This window comes from Papaver somniferum, chromosome 11 (genome assembly GCF_003573695.1).
Source record: "Papaver somniferum cultivar HN1 chromosome 11, ASM357369v1, whole genome shotgun sequence".
Classification (NCBI taxonomy): domain Eukaryota; kingdom Viridiplantae; phylum Streptophyta; class Magnoliopsida; order Ranunculales; family Papaveraceae; genus Papaver; species Papaver somniferum.
Window position 1 is genome coordinate 16,190,392 of NC_039368.1, and position 16,322 is coordinate 16,206,713.

The 16,322-nt window shown below is 38.7% G+C and overlaps 1 protein-coding gene across 1 annotated transcript; it reads right to left on the reverse strand.

Moving 5' to 3' along the window:
- Positions 1–10,293: 10,293 nt before the first annotated feature.
- Positions 10,294–11,668, reverse strand: LOC113321060 (heme oxygenase 1, chloroplastic-like). The gene is made up of 4 exons (XM_026568938.1): positions 11,096–11,668; positions 10,760–10,978; positions 10,543–10,659; positions 10,294–10,455 (listed from the first exon to the last, which is right to left on the reverse strand). The coding sequence occupies exons 1-3, from the start codon at positions 11,595–11,597 to the stop codon at positions 10,634–10,636; spliced, it is 747 nt and encodes a 248-aa protein (XP_026424723.1). The 5' UTR covers positions 11,598–11,668; the 3' UTR covers positions 10,294–10,455; positions 10,543–10,633.
- Positions 11,669–16,322: the final 4,654 nt, after the last annotated feature.

Genomic DNA, 16,322 nt, shown 5'->3' on the forward strand with positions numbered 1-16,322 from the left:
GCTTAGGGTTAGAATTTTAACCTTACATCTGATGTGACATCACTCTGTAAGGAAACGAAGCCATGAGTGTCAACCTCTTCACTGGCACATTTATTGAGAAACTCAACACTTTATTATGAAATTTACCCAGAATGGTGCATGTAGCAACAATCCCAGGAATTCTGTAAATTTTGGCACCTTACCTACACTCAATTAATATAATTTTCTTTGAATGCTTTCTGTGTTGTATTCCTCGGCTGAACCCTTAATGTTGATATGGATGACAATTTGTTTTCACTCGCAGCAGAGTAACACGAATTTCCAAATATCAAGGATAAGATCTTTGCATAAGGTATTCAATCAGAAAGCATGCTGCTCCCTGGAAACGAACTTAAAAGAACTATTTGTCAACACATAGAATTCGATCAATTATCCTGACTAATTTGCAAAAGTTATGGTCTTGCGCCTTGCGCAGTACATCGGACCTTGCTTGTCGAAATTAAGCCAAGGCAAACTAGGTAATTAATCCGCCATGGATTAACAGATGCAAAATCTTGCCCAGAATTAGAAAACAAGGAGTTGCAGGATAGGAGCAGAAACAAAGAGAGGTGTGGCCATGCCTTAGGCCAACCGGCGCCATTTACCATTGGCCACGCCCCATCCTAAACCGGCCCTATTTCCCTCGACCAATCAGGTCGCCTTAAACTCGCCACATGCACATAAGTTGTGGCTGGGACCATAATCGTCGTCCCTATTTCCCATCGACCAATCAAGTCGCACTAAACCTGCTACACGCACCAAAAGGGTGGCCACGCCCATGCTTGGCCGGCTCCCTGCTTTCATTGACCAATCAGGTTGCTTTAAACCTGCCATATCTTTAAAAAGGATGGAAATTGTATAAAAGGTTACCCTACCAAGTTGGCTTCCCAAAACCATGCCAACATGCTAACGACATGTCAAACATGCCAAAAAACAAACATGTCAGGCGCACATGCCAAACGGCATGCCAAACGTGCATGCCAAACGTGCATGTCAGGCGCACATGCCAAACGGCATGCCAAACATGCCAAAAGCATGCCAATCACACACGCCAAATAGGCATGCCAAGTGCACATGCCAAACATGCAACCTACTGCATACTACATGCCATATACGCTAATTAGGGCTTCAACATGCCAAACCCTAATTTAGGCAAAGTTTCCGCGCCAACGAACCAAACAATGTTCCACAGAACATGGGGATCAATGTGGCTATTAAAACTGATGTTTCCACACCATGTTTGAATCTAAAACCAACGTGCCAAAAATCCAGCGGCCATGGCTACGCTAGGCACCACATGCACCATCGTGCCGCTATGCACAAATTATGCCAGTCATGCTGCAATGCCACTAGCATGCACTAAAGGAACCAGTGTGCCATTTTCAGGCGCCAACGGAAGGTAGCCACAATCAACGGCTACCCTTCCCCATGAGATGCAATCTCATCCATCCAAGTTTTCCACCAAACTAACAGACTTGTGGAAACTTTTAGGCGACCAGCCGCCTAAATCCCATGGCCATGGCTACGCTAGGCGCCACTTATACCATCATGCCGCTGGCATGCACAAACTATGTCATCCATGCCGCAATGCCACTGGCATGCACTAAAGACGCCACTGTGCCATTATCAGGAGCCAACAGAAGGGAGCCATAATCAATGACTACCCTTCCTCATGAGATGCAATCTCCGCCATCCAAGTTCTCCACCAAACTAACAGACTTGTGGAAACATTTAGGCGACCAGCCGCCTAAATCTCGTGGCCATGGCTACGCCAGGTGCCACTTATACCATCATGCCGTTGGCATGCACAAACTATGCCAGCCATGCCGCAATGCCACTGGCATGCACTAAAGGCGCTACTGTGCTATTATCAGGCGCCAACAGAAAGGGAGCCATAATCAATGGCTACCCTTCCTCATGAGATGCAATCTCGGCCATCCAAGTTCTCCACCGAACTGATAGACTTGTGGCAAGTTTCAGGCGGCAAGCCAAGACGAGTCTAATAGCATCACATGTTATTTTCCTGCGGCAAGTCTCGTAATTTTGACTTGCCAAAGTGCTAAATGTTTTCCACAAAGAACACTCGAGATATCAAACATGTCATAAACTGGGGGATACTCATCAGGGTATTGGTCTAGCGGTTTACAGCGTGCGGCGTGCAATATGCCCGTTACAAGAAAGTGTCATGAAAAAGGGCGGTTAGTAATGGGAAGAAGTAATGGTGTAAACGTTTCCTTCATCATGGAAGCATAAATTCTAACGTTATACGTTACTCCACGCTTCCACTACTCAATCGTTTCCACTTCCTACGAGATCAGAGTATGTTTTATTATGACTTGTATAAATAGGTTTCACTTATTTCCACCAAACAACAAGTTTTGTTCAGGAGAGCAACACAGTATCCAGAAATCACCTGATAGCTTTTCATTCATCTAGCCAATTCTTCTTTCTGATACAAGTCACAAACAACCACACTTTCAGAATCAACGATTCTGGTCTCTACACTTTCTTCCCTTCCCTCCCTAAGACTAACCCTTCTCATTCACTTTGTGACCGAAGCAAGCCTGGAACGGCCATTTCTTGGTTTAGGCCATATTTTTACAGATTGATCTCTCGAATCAAAAGTACTCCCGTGTATTACATTGTTTAGGATCTAGACTCGTTTCTCATCCACACACTCGAAATTACCAAAAACAGCAGAAACCGTTTTCACCTTCAAACACCTGTTTAAGAAAAGCCTGTTTATATTGCATATATTTGATTTTTCTTAATAAAATTTCGGTACAATTGATATATTCCATTATGATATGTATGGATGTGTGTGTGTGTGTGTGTGTGTGTGATTCAATTATTTCCGGTTAAGAAAAACTGTGTCAATTTATTTGTCTTATTTTTTGGTATCTTCTTTATTGTTGGGTATCAAGTGTTTTTGCTTAACGAAATTTCGGTGCGATTGCGGTGTTATAATGTCTATGTTTGTTTCAAATGGTTCCGGTTAAGAAAATAATTTTGCAAGTCAATTTATTTTGGTTTGTATGTATTGTTTATAGCTTAACAAAATACGTGATCATTTGTTTGGTCCAATTCGATTCCGGATAAGAAACTAAGCTAAATCTGATCTTAGTTAGACTTATCAAATTCAAGTATTCGTTTATTCAAGTCTAATAGAATGCCTTGACAAGAAAAACTAGTTAACTAACCTAGTGCTTGTCTTGTCTAAAGAGAAAGGTCTAAGTTATTTTCTGAATAATTAGTTACTGATGAGAGAAATAAAGTTAATTATGATCTTTATTTTGGTCTTATCGAAATAAGAGATTATATGTGTACAATCAGTTTAACAAGGGAACTGAGTTTCTTAGTCAATTTGTTAAACTATTAGGGAAAATTGATTCGAGAAGTAGTTTTCTTTGATAACGTATTAAAACTAAATTACTTGTAGTTTCGGTTTTAATGTTGGTTATCTAAAAGTGGTATGTGAATTCTTCGTGCTTCACCCTTATAGGTTGTTTACAAGTCTTATGGATTTGTAAGATCCTTTCGACCTGTATTTGCTCGAACCTTTGTAATTTTATGACAAAAATGGTGAGAAATATATGGAGTAAACAAGTGATTTGCAATCACTAAGGAAAGGACAATTGTGCTTAAACGTTATATCTAATGAAAGAGTAAAGCATTGACTAAGGGGGAGAAACATATCATATTGCTGTGTAGTCATTCTGTACTACAAAAGGGGAATAAAAAACATGTTCGGATTGAATATATACCTATATTACCTTTATAGGGAGTAAAAGCTTTGTTATTCATATGTCAACAACGGAATTTATTAATTGAATATATGAAAGATATTGTGTTGTTGAAACTTGGAATCAAGCGTATGTATAATGAATTCTTGTAATTTGTTTATCCATATGTATTAAGAATTTTTTCACTAAAATTGACAAAGGGTTAGAGCATAGCTCGGTTGAACCCACCAAGCGTTGGTATGTCAAGTTTGGTTATCATATTTTAATGAGTCAAAACTCATCTAAGAGTCGCTTGATTATGTACTAGAGACAACTTCGTTTAGGATAGACTAGAAAGTATAGGAATGTTGAGACATACAAGTATTACTCGAAGACCTGAAGAACGTGAAGAAGTAACGAGCTACAACGACGGCATCATCCTTCCTCTTAAGGTTATTAATATTGACTTGAACTGTTTCATTCATAACGTATCTTTCAAGTCGTGCTATATTGAAAACATAACTACGAAGTTGTATATGGATATATTATTCTAGTAGTGAGACATGAGCATATGATCATAGTATTAGGGAATTAGACTACGAAGTATAACGCTTATCTTTTGAACTTCGTAGATATGACATCGACATAATCTTATGAATGCTGTTATGATTAGGTATATGGGTAAAGGTGAAGATTTCATCCTGAATGTTTTACATTTGTTTAAAGGAAGTACATTCATGAACTTGTTTTATGAATCGAAAGGGACGTCTCTAGGATTATTGGTAAGACTATTCATTGCAAATCTTTGGATTACCAATATGTGTGAGATGGTAGAATCGATCGTAACTTTGTTATGTATCTTGGTAAAACTAATCACAATGCCTGACTTATGATTTGGTATGACTAGTTTTGATTAATTAGTGTAAACAATCCCAAGTAATCACCTGAGATGGTATGATCGATATTTATAATTGGTGTGACTGATCCTAGTAATTGGTGTGACCGATCACAGAGAAGTTGTGTACTCGATCCTTGTAATTGGTGTAATCGTTCCTAGTAATTTTGGTAACCGATCCTGGTAATTGGTGTAACCGATCCTAGTGATTGGTGTGACCAATCACAAGCAATACCATGTGTATATGGTAACCGATTCTAGTAATTGATGTAACCGATTCTGGTAACTGATGTAACCGGTCCTAGTAGCTTGTGTGACCGATCACAAGTGTTCCATATTAGGGTATAACCGATCCCAGTGATTAGTAGAACCGATTGAACCCATGGATGTGATTTGATGTTTGATCAATCACATAGTTGTCTTGGAATACAGATGAACCAATTCTAAACTTGTTTGGAAGTGTGATATAATCGATTCCAAGATTGTAAATATGAAAGAGCATTTACAAAGATGACATGTCAACATTCTTTAAAAACGTATAGTAACTTTTATCTTTTATTGTTCAAAGATATTCCTTAGTACTCAAGGAGATCATGTTCCGAAATAAATTAAGAATCTTTTAATTAAGGTTATTAGTTTTATATGCTTTAATTACCATCAATTAAATGCATATCTCTAGAGAATAAAAATTAGTAATGTGCATTTACTAATTGAATATTTTCTATTGAGAGATTTCGGGAAATATTGGACAAAGCATTTACTGGGATTATGAAAACCGAATGGACATTTATTGCATATCTTGAGAATACTTTCGGTTTTGGAAATTCCTTGGTTTCCAAATATCCTTGGTCTATAAATACCGAAGTTAGCATTTCTAGCAAACTATCCTAAGAGCCAGGAAAACTTCATCTTTTGTTGTTTCTGGTAGATCCGTCTAATCAGAGAGGAAAGTACCCTAATTAGGAGAAATCTCTTACGACCGCTCGTTTAAAGACTTATGTGTCAAGAAGCTCTACGAGTACCGTTGGTGGGAAACTAGACGATTGCAGTGTTATTATTTTTCGATTGATTTGATTGACTAACTGTTGTTGAAACCTTGATTGCACCTAGTTTGTTTATTCTTGAGAATCTTCTCTTCTGATATAAGATTCAATCAAACTAGATCGAACTATCCACGGGATTTTTAAAACTGTTTGTAGATCTAAAGACATCTTGTACATTTAACATACTCCGTTCTGTACATGATTGATCACAAAAGATTCGAGTGGTGTTTTGCAGGCTTTAATTGAAGATCGGAGAAGATTTGAAGACGAAGAAGATTTCTTATTGGTTTCTCATATCTTTGTGTTGCGCAAACTTTGATCGGATGGGATCCAAATAGAATTGGATTTATTCGATTGATCATTTGCGTGAGATAGGTAGCACATAATAGTTCTTTTGAGATATATTTTGATTGTTACAAATCCGAATCTTATTACTTAGGTAATAGAGATTGGATTAATCTAACCAGGCAAAGGAGTTTATTATATTAAATGGAAGAGCCTTTGCATATGATTTGAGAGATCTTATCTTAAAGAATCAATAGAGTTGTCACCAAACAGATTTGTTGTTCCTTTACTATTTGGAATACGATCCAAAGGAATTGTTCCAGTGCATGCACTCATCGAAGTCGGAACTGAGGAAACTAAGTGAACTAGGATTAGTTGCTTGGTCTTAACTATACGAAGTTGGTTTAGATTTTTTATAGCGGCTTAATTCTGAGAGTATTCAATTCTGGACTAGGTCCCGGGGTTTTTCTGCATTTGCGGTTTCCTCGTTAACAAAATCTTGCTGTGTCTTTTACTTTTGTATTTCCGCAATTACAATTGTTAATCATAATTAGAAGTAAAATACACAAACGCTAACTCCGCTTTACTTAATCACACTTTGGTAGTCGTATTGTCTCGATCTCGTACCCATAGACAATCACACAAAGTGTGAATACCGATTTGTAGTATTGTCTCGACTTTCGAAAATCGCTTTCGGTAAGAGGACTTATAGGTGGATAAATTAAATATTGTGGTGTATTTGGGTACCCTCGTATTTTCATAAGGTATACTACTTATGATTCCGAGTCAGGTAGACAGATTTTTACAGTTTTCGCCCTATACTAAAAACCACCATCAACAGAAACTAAATAATAAGTCAAAAGATGATCATGTGAAAATTGCCTTGAAATATTTTATATGATTTGTGCGAGACAATCATTTGATGTCGACTCGGAAAGTTTCATATTGATCATTCAATCACTTGAAAATTACTTATAAGCTAATAATTTGTGTGAGACAGCTTTTGTCGTCTTCTAAGGATGTTTCAATGATTGAAATGGGACTTTAGAACAAATAAACCTTTATCTGGATACAACACAGTATGCATACCAGTATGCAAACTGTTGTGCAAACGGTTTTAACTGTTAAAGTCCGTGAACCGAGTTTGCATACCAGTATGCGATCGGTTCTACCTGAGTTAAGGTCCGGGAAAGCAGTATGCATACCGGTTTGCAAACTGCTGGACAAGACCAAAGTCTGGAAGTTATAGTTTGCGTACCCGTTTGCAAACTTAGTGGTTAAAGTTCTAAAATCGGTTAAGTAAGTTTTCATACTCATGAAAAAATATATTTATGAATTAAGGAATGCAATCTTTGCAAACCGTGGCTTAATGTTCTTGAATTGATTCTCGTGAAAAAATCCGATTTTGATTAAATTGGTTCATGTATAATTATATGAAATAGTAAACAATTGAACAACTCTATTTAAAACACAATTAGATTCATTTGATTATCTTTCATGTTTGATTGATCATCATAGTTGATTTAGAAGTGTTAGATGAATATGATTAAGACAAAAGTGTTCATATGGCTAACTTTGGTTAACTATTGTCGAGCCAACTCAGTATACACGTTTAGGTACGGTTACCCATATCTAAATGAAAGTATATTTCATTTGTGTGTAACAAGATAAGACCATCTAATGGTAGAGAGATATTTCTTTGGTTTTAAGCAGACTTAGCTTGAATCTTAAATCAGGTTTTCATCTAACGGTGAATATTGAATGCTTTGTTACTAAGATATCTTGGCTTTGATTGAAAGCAAACCATGATTTGAAAGACTATATAAGGGAGAAGAACTCAAGCAACTGGAAAACCTAATACCGGCACTTTCATGTGTCCTAGTTGCGACTTGAGTCGATTCTCCTTTAACCTAAGTTTTTTTCCAAAACCATTATAGGTTAACAACTTGAAGAATTCATCTGGGAATCCTGAAGCCAGACCCAACTATTTTCTATGTAGTTCCGTGATCTGATCTTACTTGTTCTATCGTATTGAGTACTATATTCTCTAAGATTAACTCGAGAGTTATCTCCGATAGGTAAGATATAAAAAGTAATCACAAAGCTATTCGTCTCATTCTTTGTGATTCCACAATAACTTCTTCTACTACCATATAGTTAAGTTATTGTGAGGTGATTGATATTTCTAGGATACTCTTCGGGAGTATAAGACCGGATTATTAATTGGTTCCTGTTCACCTTGATTTATCAAAAGATGGAACAAAAACTTCATAGGTACTTTTTTGGGAGACAGATTTATCTATCAAAATAAACTTATATCTGGGAGACAAATTTGTTTATAAGTCTTCGACTTTGAGTCGTAGCAACTCTTAGTTGTGGGTGAGATCAGCTAAGGGAATCAAGTGCGCAGAATCCGTCGTGGTTCAAGAGGCGTAAGGAATGCAATTGTACCTTAATCGGTGTGAGACTTGGTTAGGGATCAACTACATTCCAGTCTGAAGTTAACTTGTAGTAGGCTAGTGTCTGTAGCGGCTTAATACAGTGTGGCGTTCAAATCTGGACTAGGTCCCGGGGTTTTTCTGCATTTGCAGTTTCCTCGTTAACAAAACTTCTGGTGTCTGTGTTATTTCTTTTACGTATTATATTTGTTTATATATATAATTCAGATATCACAAGTTGTGTGTAGTTCAATCAATTTGTAAATCCGACCTTGTTTGTTGGAGTGTAATTGATTGGAACTTGGGCATTGGTCTTTGGTACCATCCAATTTATTTCTCATATCAATCGGGCTCACAGATTTCTATCTGTTCGATTGCAGATTGTATTGAAAAATTGAGATATAACTCTTTGGTATATTTCTTGATTGAGATCGCTTTCTAAGCTGGTGCTCTCGGAATTATATTGGAATTAGTCCATACAGATTTTCGAACGAATTATTGGGTGTGGTTGTTATACCCTCGCTTTTTCATCAAGTCTTCAAACTTACGAAATCCCTTTATGGCCTGAATCAAGCCTCTCGTCAATGGTTTGGTAAACTCTCCTCAGTTTTCATAACTGAAGGATTTCAGAAATCTTTATGTGATAACTCTCTCTTCACATATCATCGTGGTACAATTTCCATTTTTGTTAGTGTCAATGTTAACGACATCATTATTACTGGCACAAAGGATAACTTTATTAACTCACTAAGTTACGTCTTGCAACTCATTTTTCGATTAAGGACCTTGGTCGTTTACAATATTATTTAGTCATTGAGATTTCTCGATCTGATAAAGGTATTTTTCTATGTCAAAGAAAGTATGTCCTAGACATTCTTAAGGACTGTGGCCTCACAGGGGCACGTGTTGCATCTTTTCCCATGGATACACATCTCAAGTTACTTCCTACAGATGTTAAGAAATTAACTGATCCCAAGTTTTTTTCGCCGTCTTATTGGTCGCTTATTATATCTCAGTGTCACTCATCCGGATATCACATTCTCAGTAAATTATTTGAGTCATTTTATGCAACATCCTCGTATGGCTCATTTGGATGTTGCTCATCATGTACTATGTTATCTCAAGGGAACCATTGAGCATGGAATATTTTTATCTGCATACAGTTCCCCAATCTCTATATGGTTATGCGGACTCTGATTGGACAGGTTGTCCTATTACTCGGCATTCTACTACAGGTTACTTCGTTACAATAGGTAATAGTCATATTTCCTGGAAATCAAAGAAACATCCTACTGTAGCACGCTCTTCCGCTGAAGATGATATTGTGCCTTGGAAAATCTAAAATCTAAACCTCAATGCTTACGATATCTTTTCAAATACATGTTCCTCTCCTTATCACTATTTCTTGTGATAGTCAGATTCTTGTCTTTCACGAGCTTACTAAACATATCTAAATTGATTGCCATTTTATTCATGAAAAATTAATAAGTGGATTGATACTTCCAAAGCATCTTCAGTCCTCTGATCAGCTCACAGATATTTTTACCAAGCCTTCACGAGCTCCACAATTTGGTTGTTTGGTTAGCAAGTTAGAGAGGCTCTTAGCTGATTAGTTGTTGTATCTAGTTTCAATCTTCCTCCCTTGTAGCTAGTTAGGTTTAGTCTTCCTATTCTTTTGTTCTCTCCTATCATTTTGCTTTCTTTGTTATTTTATCCTAATCTTTGTAAACTTATGTAAATATGTATTTTGTATAAATGACTCAATGAAACTCAACTCTACATAGTGGCATGAGGAATAAAATCCTTTCTCAAGATTTTTTTTATTCACAAACACATAAAGGAACATTACATGAACAGAAACTCCAACAAGTTTGTTTATTTGGGAACAGTTAATCGAGATTCTATAATATTTCAAAACCTAAGACTAACTTTGGATTCATAGATCCATGATGCATAATATTTCAAGATATTATGAGTTTCATGGTGTCTTCGGAGTACTTGAACGATATTTCAGTTTCTTCCAAACACTGATCTTTCTCTTTCCTACTCCAGTCCTGATTCAGAGACATTGCACATGAAAAAATATATTAGCCAATTGTGCTGATCCTTTAAACAATCCTCAATAAAAGATTTTTACTTACTTGAGCAACTTTGTTTAGCTTTTCTCTGGCATTCTGTAGTAGTTCTGAAAGCTCCCCATTATTCCACTTGTAGAATTCCAACTCCTTTTTTTCAAGTATCTTCTCGGATGCCTGAACCTGATATATAATGAAACGTAAAGATATAAACATATAGCTAGACTTTGAATTTATCTTCCTTAAATTAATTACCATATGCATTCATATATTATCGTTTTACCAAGTATGCGTCCACCGGCTGCCAGCCCGAAGTAAATGTCATAGAAATGGCAAAAAATTGCTTTAGGATTCTTCACTGCTACTTCCTCTAGATAGGACGCATATGCAATCCCAGCGGTAGTTGGTGGTGGAATTTGAATTCCCATCTCTTCTGTAAACCACTCCAAATCTTTAGCTAATGCTCCTAACCTTTCGAACCCTGTATTTCTCAGCTCTGCATCTACATGCAATAAAAATATATGCACATATATGTGAACAATATGTACTTGGGGAGATTATTGAATATGAATCATAAACACATTTCCTACGATGCTTTAAATGGCATATTCACACTTACAAGAAGAATAGTATGCAACCGTGACGATTTTCTCAAGTGCATCATAGACAACTTTGCTATCAACTAGAAAATTAATATACCCGTGTAATGAAGGCTTCTCTTTCATCAAAATTTGAGCCATTGTTTCGTTATTGCCCCCTTTTCTGGATGGATCTTTTACGTGTAATTTCATTGCCACGTATCGTAATTCTTCTACAAATGTCATGTTTTTCTGCTTATGATATTCATCGCTTTTGTTCATATTAGCGGAGGCAACAACAGCACGGGATATTGATGGCGCATGTAATATTCTCCCGTGACTATCATTCTTACTCTCCCATAGAGCAAAATGATTCAACTTCAATGACAATGACGACTTATGGAAACCATGACGGGATTTCATAAGATCATGAGAAATGTAAGTGATCCTAGTAAGGGAATCGATTTTGTTTAGTGTTTTGCTCGAATGAGTTTTGTTCGGAAAGTACCGAGATTGAGATACCAATGTTTTTGAAGTAGCCATGAAATAAGATAACGATATTTATTTGTTGAAGCGAAATGAAGAACAAGAACAACAACTGCAACAACGACAGAGAGGAAGAAAGTATACGAGATGGAGTGATGGAAATGTATCCACCCTTCAGTATTTATGATCGACTATATCATTAAAATATATTCCATAGGATTTACTGTACAAAGTAAACTCCATAAATATAAAATATGTGGTATTTGCGTGCAACTTGCAAATCTAGATCTCATCAAGGCCGCCCAAACACGCCATGAATAATTTTTACTATCATTGACTTAGAAAGACGAGCATTTGGCTTAGAAATATCAAATTATCAACTTTTAGTATCCGTTAGATAGAAAAAATTTTATTGTTTGGAATTGAGGACTCAAAACGGTGCCAAGTCTTAATAAAAAATATCCATAACGGGTATGATATCTTGCAACTTGCAAATCATAATATAGATGCAGAACCTTGCTTCTCGGAGAAGCGACAACCAAAATAAAATTTGCCTGCAAAGTTTTTTGAATTCAATGACTTATAAAAATCGTTTCAAGTAAGAGTAATACAGTACTTGCTTCTCCACTTTAAGTCGAAAATAATTTACTAAGAGCAAGAGATTCCTAATGCGGGATGGAGTCAGTCCTACAATTAAAGTGGGAGAGTGGTAGTATACTTGTCTGAAAAACATCTACTGAAACTCAGATCGAAAATTAGACTCCACCGAATTTTTCCAAATGCCAATGCCCTCCTGGAACTGGTCAAGGAGAACTTTTTACCCGTTATTGAGAAAACTAGTGGCCGGGAGAGGTGTGCTGAATAAGCAGTTCAGAATGTACTTAGATAATGAAAACGATTTCCCATGATCCATGTGGGTGTTGAGAACTGAACTCGGTGAGTGCCAACAATTGGCATATAAATGCTCAGGGTATCAAATGGTGTTTAGAGCAATGGATGTACGGATATCTTTCGGGTTATTTCGCTTATGTACCAAAAGAAGACAAATTAGATATAGTTAACATTACAGTTGGCATCATGATTAAAATTAACGGAAATCCAAGAAGGCTATGGTCAAATAGGATTTCCGTTTATTCTAGACAGTGTAAAGTGTAAACGAACTCTAGCTGTTATTTTCCTTACAGGGTACCAGGAGTTTGATATTTGAGGAGAGCAAATAAATTTTGTGCCGGCGCTGATAACTTGAACTATCGGTAGGGAAAACAACGGTTAGATTCGTGAGTAAGGGTGCTTGTGGGCTGTGGACGCCTATCCATTCCCTAATCCATGCAGCTAGAATATACTTTAGACTGACCTGCATCATTAGCTGCTTCTGGGCTTAGCCCATGCGAGCCTTCGGATAGTCAATTTTGGAATTGCCATATGACTTGCCATTTTCAAACACAAAAAGAATATTGCATGTACAGAATGTCTATTTTTTTATCGGAATAGAAAAAATACATTAAAAATTAAGAATGATAGTAGGCTACCAATGGTAGATAGAGATTAAAAAAAAGAATAAAAAATACATTACAATCTATCTTACAAAAACAAATGTGTTTTTGCTGATCCGACGGCTCTGCATGGGCCTTTTCCAGCAGTCAACGACTCTCATTCGTCTGAAAATGCAAAAGATAAACACTGAAATACCGTCTTTGGTTGTTCTAATTTTGTGTTTCTTAATCTGGATTTTATTCGATGTCATCGAATTTGTGTTTTTGAATCTGGGTAATTGAGTAATGTTTGAGCTTAATAATTTTTTTTCGTGGTTTTAGGTTTAATTTGTAGAAAGAATTGATTGGTTCTAATTAATTAGGGTTGTTATATGGTTTTTGGATGGCGATACATTGTTTAGATGCTTTAGAGAACATCATAAGTAAGTGCCAAATTATATAGCTTAGCAGAACTTATTCCAGTTCCATTTGCTTTTTTTGAGTTGTTTTCATCTATTAACGTAGGAACTATGGTACTTATTTCCATATTTGTCTGAGCTTTAACAGATTATTAATTGGGCTCAACACTGATTCTAACAAGGTACCTTCCCTGAAGTGATCACCTACCACAATATTAGCCGAGATTTGCAAAATTGTCCAGTGCAAGATCTGCGGTTTATCATTTGCTCCTCCTTTATTTGAGCCTCTATGGAAACTGCTCCTCAAATAAAGGAGGGATTGGGCACACTGATGCGAAGACATCGAGCCTCTATGACTGATGCTTAAGGAGATGAAAAGAGGATTTGCAACCGAGAGCAGCATGCATAACAAGAATATAGTTCTCAGCATCGAGTATATGAAGACTGTAGTTTGTGCTAACTATGTAGGATTTCTGCTCCGAAAATTCTCCTAAAAGATCGTGGGCTGTTGTTGAATGCTCGAAGGCTTCAACTTCGTCACCCTGATTCCTTGATTGAAGTTGACCATTGCGGACCATTGGAGCACGAAATCAACAGGTAAGGTAGTTGGTTTCTTATATTTGATTTTCAACTTGGTGGAAATGATGATGATAAGGTGAGGATGGTTTATCAATGGTAAAAACTTTGGCTTTACATAGAGATCAAAGTGATCATTCGTATGCGCTGACGTATTAGTTAGAAACGTTTAATAAATATGTGGCTCATCAATTTCGCATAAGACTTTTTTGGTTGTTCTTCACATAAAATAATTAGAGTTCACTTGATATTCTTGAGTTGTCTCCTTCTCACATTATTAGATGTTAAACTCATATGAAGGAGTCTGATAGCATTTAAAGATGCAATTATGACATTACAGAAGAAGCTAACATAGGTGCATTTATCTGAGTTTTGAAATCAATGGATTGAGTTTTGAACATGGCAAGCTATATTAGTGGCCATGATGCTCAAAAGAGCTCTACATTTTTTTTAAGAATCCCCTCAAAAAACTGAAGTAATTGTTGAAGAACCTTTTTTGAGGTCAGTATGCATGTTGTTGTTGTCTCGCAAGTTAAGCTTGGGAGACTTGCCGGCTCGGTGGTGACCTTAAACGGTCGAGATTTTGCATCTTAAGAGGAAGGTAACCGTTGATTATTCCAACCTTTCCTTTGGTAGCCAGTGGCATGAAAGTATGATCAGTATGGCTTTAATATGGCCCAGTTTAGGCGCGACCAAAAGTTAGGGTTTTGGATTTTTTTAGGCGTGACCAAACTAGGGCCAAAGGTTGCCATGTATTAGCTGGTAACCTTGGACAACTAAGATCTGCATCTTAGATGAAAAAGTGGCCGTTGATTGTTGCAGGCCTTCGTTTTGGTAGCCGCATAGGGAAGGCCGGCATGGTATGGCGCGGCAAGGTGGTTGGCATGCCATTGGCACATGTGGCATGGCATCCTTGGCTCGGTTTGGCGTGGCCAAAACTAGGGTTTTGGGACAAAGGTTACCATGCGTTGTTTGGCGACCTTGGACGACTAGGATTTGCATCTAGGATGGAATGGTGGTCGTTGATCGTCGCACGCCTTCGTTTTGGTAGCCGCATGGGGAAGGTCGGCATGGTATGGCGCCGAAAGGTGGTTGGCATGCCATTGACACATGTGGCATGGCATTCCTTGGCGCGGTTTGGCGTGGCCAAAACTAGGGTTTTGGGCCAAAGGTTACCGTACAATGTTTGGCAACCTTGGACGGCTAGGATTTGCATCCAGGATGGAAGGGTGGTCGTTGATCGTCGCACGCCTTCGTTTTGGTAGCCGCATGGGGAAGGCCGGAATGGTATGGCGCGGCAAGGTGGTTGGCATGCTATTGGCACATGTGGCATGGCATGCCTTGGCGCGGTTTTGCTTCGCCTTTGGGCCAAAGGTTACCATGCGATGTTTGGCGACCTTGGACGGCTAGGATTTGCATCTAGGATGGAAGGGTTGTCGTTGATCGTCGCACGCCTTCGTTTTGGTAGCCGCATAGGGAAGGCCGGCATGGTATGGCGTGGAAAGGTGGTTGGCATGCCATTGGCACATGTGGCATGGCATGCCTTGGCGCGGTTTGGCGTGGCCAAAACTAGGGTTTTGGGCCAAAGGTTACCATGCGTTGTTTGGCGACCTTGGATGGCTAGGATTTGCATCTAGGATGGAAGGGTGGCCGTTGATCGTCGCACGCCTTTGTTTTGGTAGCCGCATAGGGAAGGCCGGCATGGTGGGGCCAAGGCGAATGGCGCGTATGGCTTGGCATAGTAGGGCCAAGGGTTTGGTACGGACGACTTGGCATGGTGGGGCCAAGGCAAGGTGCGGTTGGCCTGGCATGGTGGGGCCAAGGGTTTGGCATGCCGTTGGCGCATGGTGCGGCTAGCATGGTTGGGGCCAAGGCAAGGTGCGGTTGGCTTGGCATAGTGGGGCTAAGGGTTTGGCATGCCATTGGCGCACGGTGCGGCTAACATGGTTGGCATGCCTTGGCGCGGTATATGTGGCTAGCATGGTTTGCCATTGGCACAGTGTTGCGGCTGGTATGGTTGGCATGCCTTGGCGTAGAGATGTGGCTGGCATGGTTTTCCATTGGCACAGTGGTGCGGCTGGAATGGTTGGCATGCCTTTGCACGGAGATGTAGCTCGCATGGTTTGCTATTGGCACAGTGGTGCGGGTGGCATGGTTTGCATGCCTTGGAGTGGAGATGTGGCTGGCATGGTTTGTCATTGGAAAAGTGGTGCGGCTGGCATGGTTGGAATGCCTTGGCGCGAAGATTTGGCTGACATGGTTTGCCATTGGCACAGTGGTGCGGCTGGTATGGTTGGCACTCCTTGGCGCGGAGA

What these genes read in the sequence shown, in the direction of transcription:
- LOC113321060 (XM_026568938.1), bottom strand. Translation starts at nt 11,597, where the DNA reads ATGGCTACTTCAAAAACATTGGTATCTCAATCTCGGTACTTTCCGAAC. An exon ending in GGTTGCATACTATTCTTCTT is followed by an intron (nt 10,979 to 11,095) that starts GTAAGTGTGAAT and finishes TATTGCATGTAG; the next exon opens with ATGCAGAGCTGAGAAATACA. An exon ending in AGCCGGTGGACGCATACTTG is followed by an intron (nt 10,660 to 10,759) that starts GTAAAACGATAA and finishes ATTATATATCAG; the next exon opens with GTTCAGGCATCCGAGAAGAT.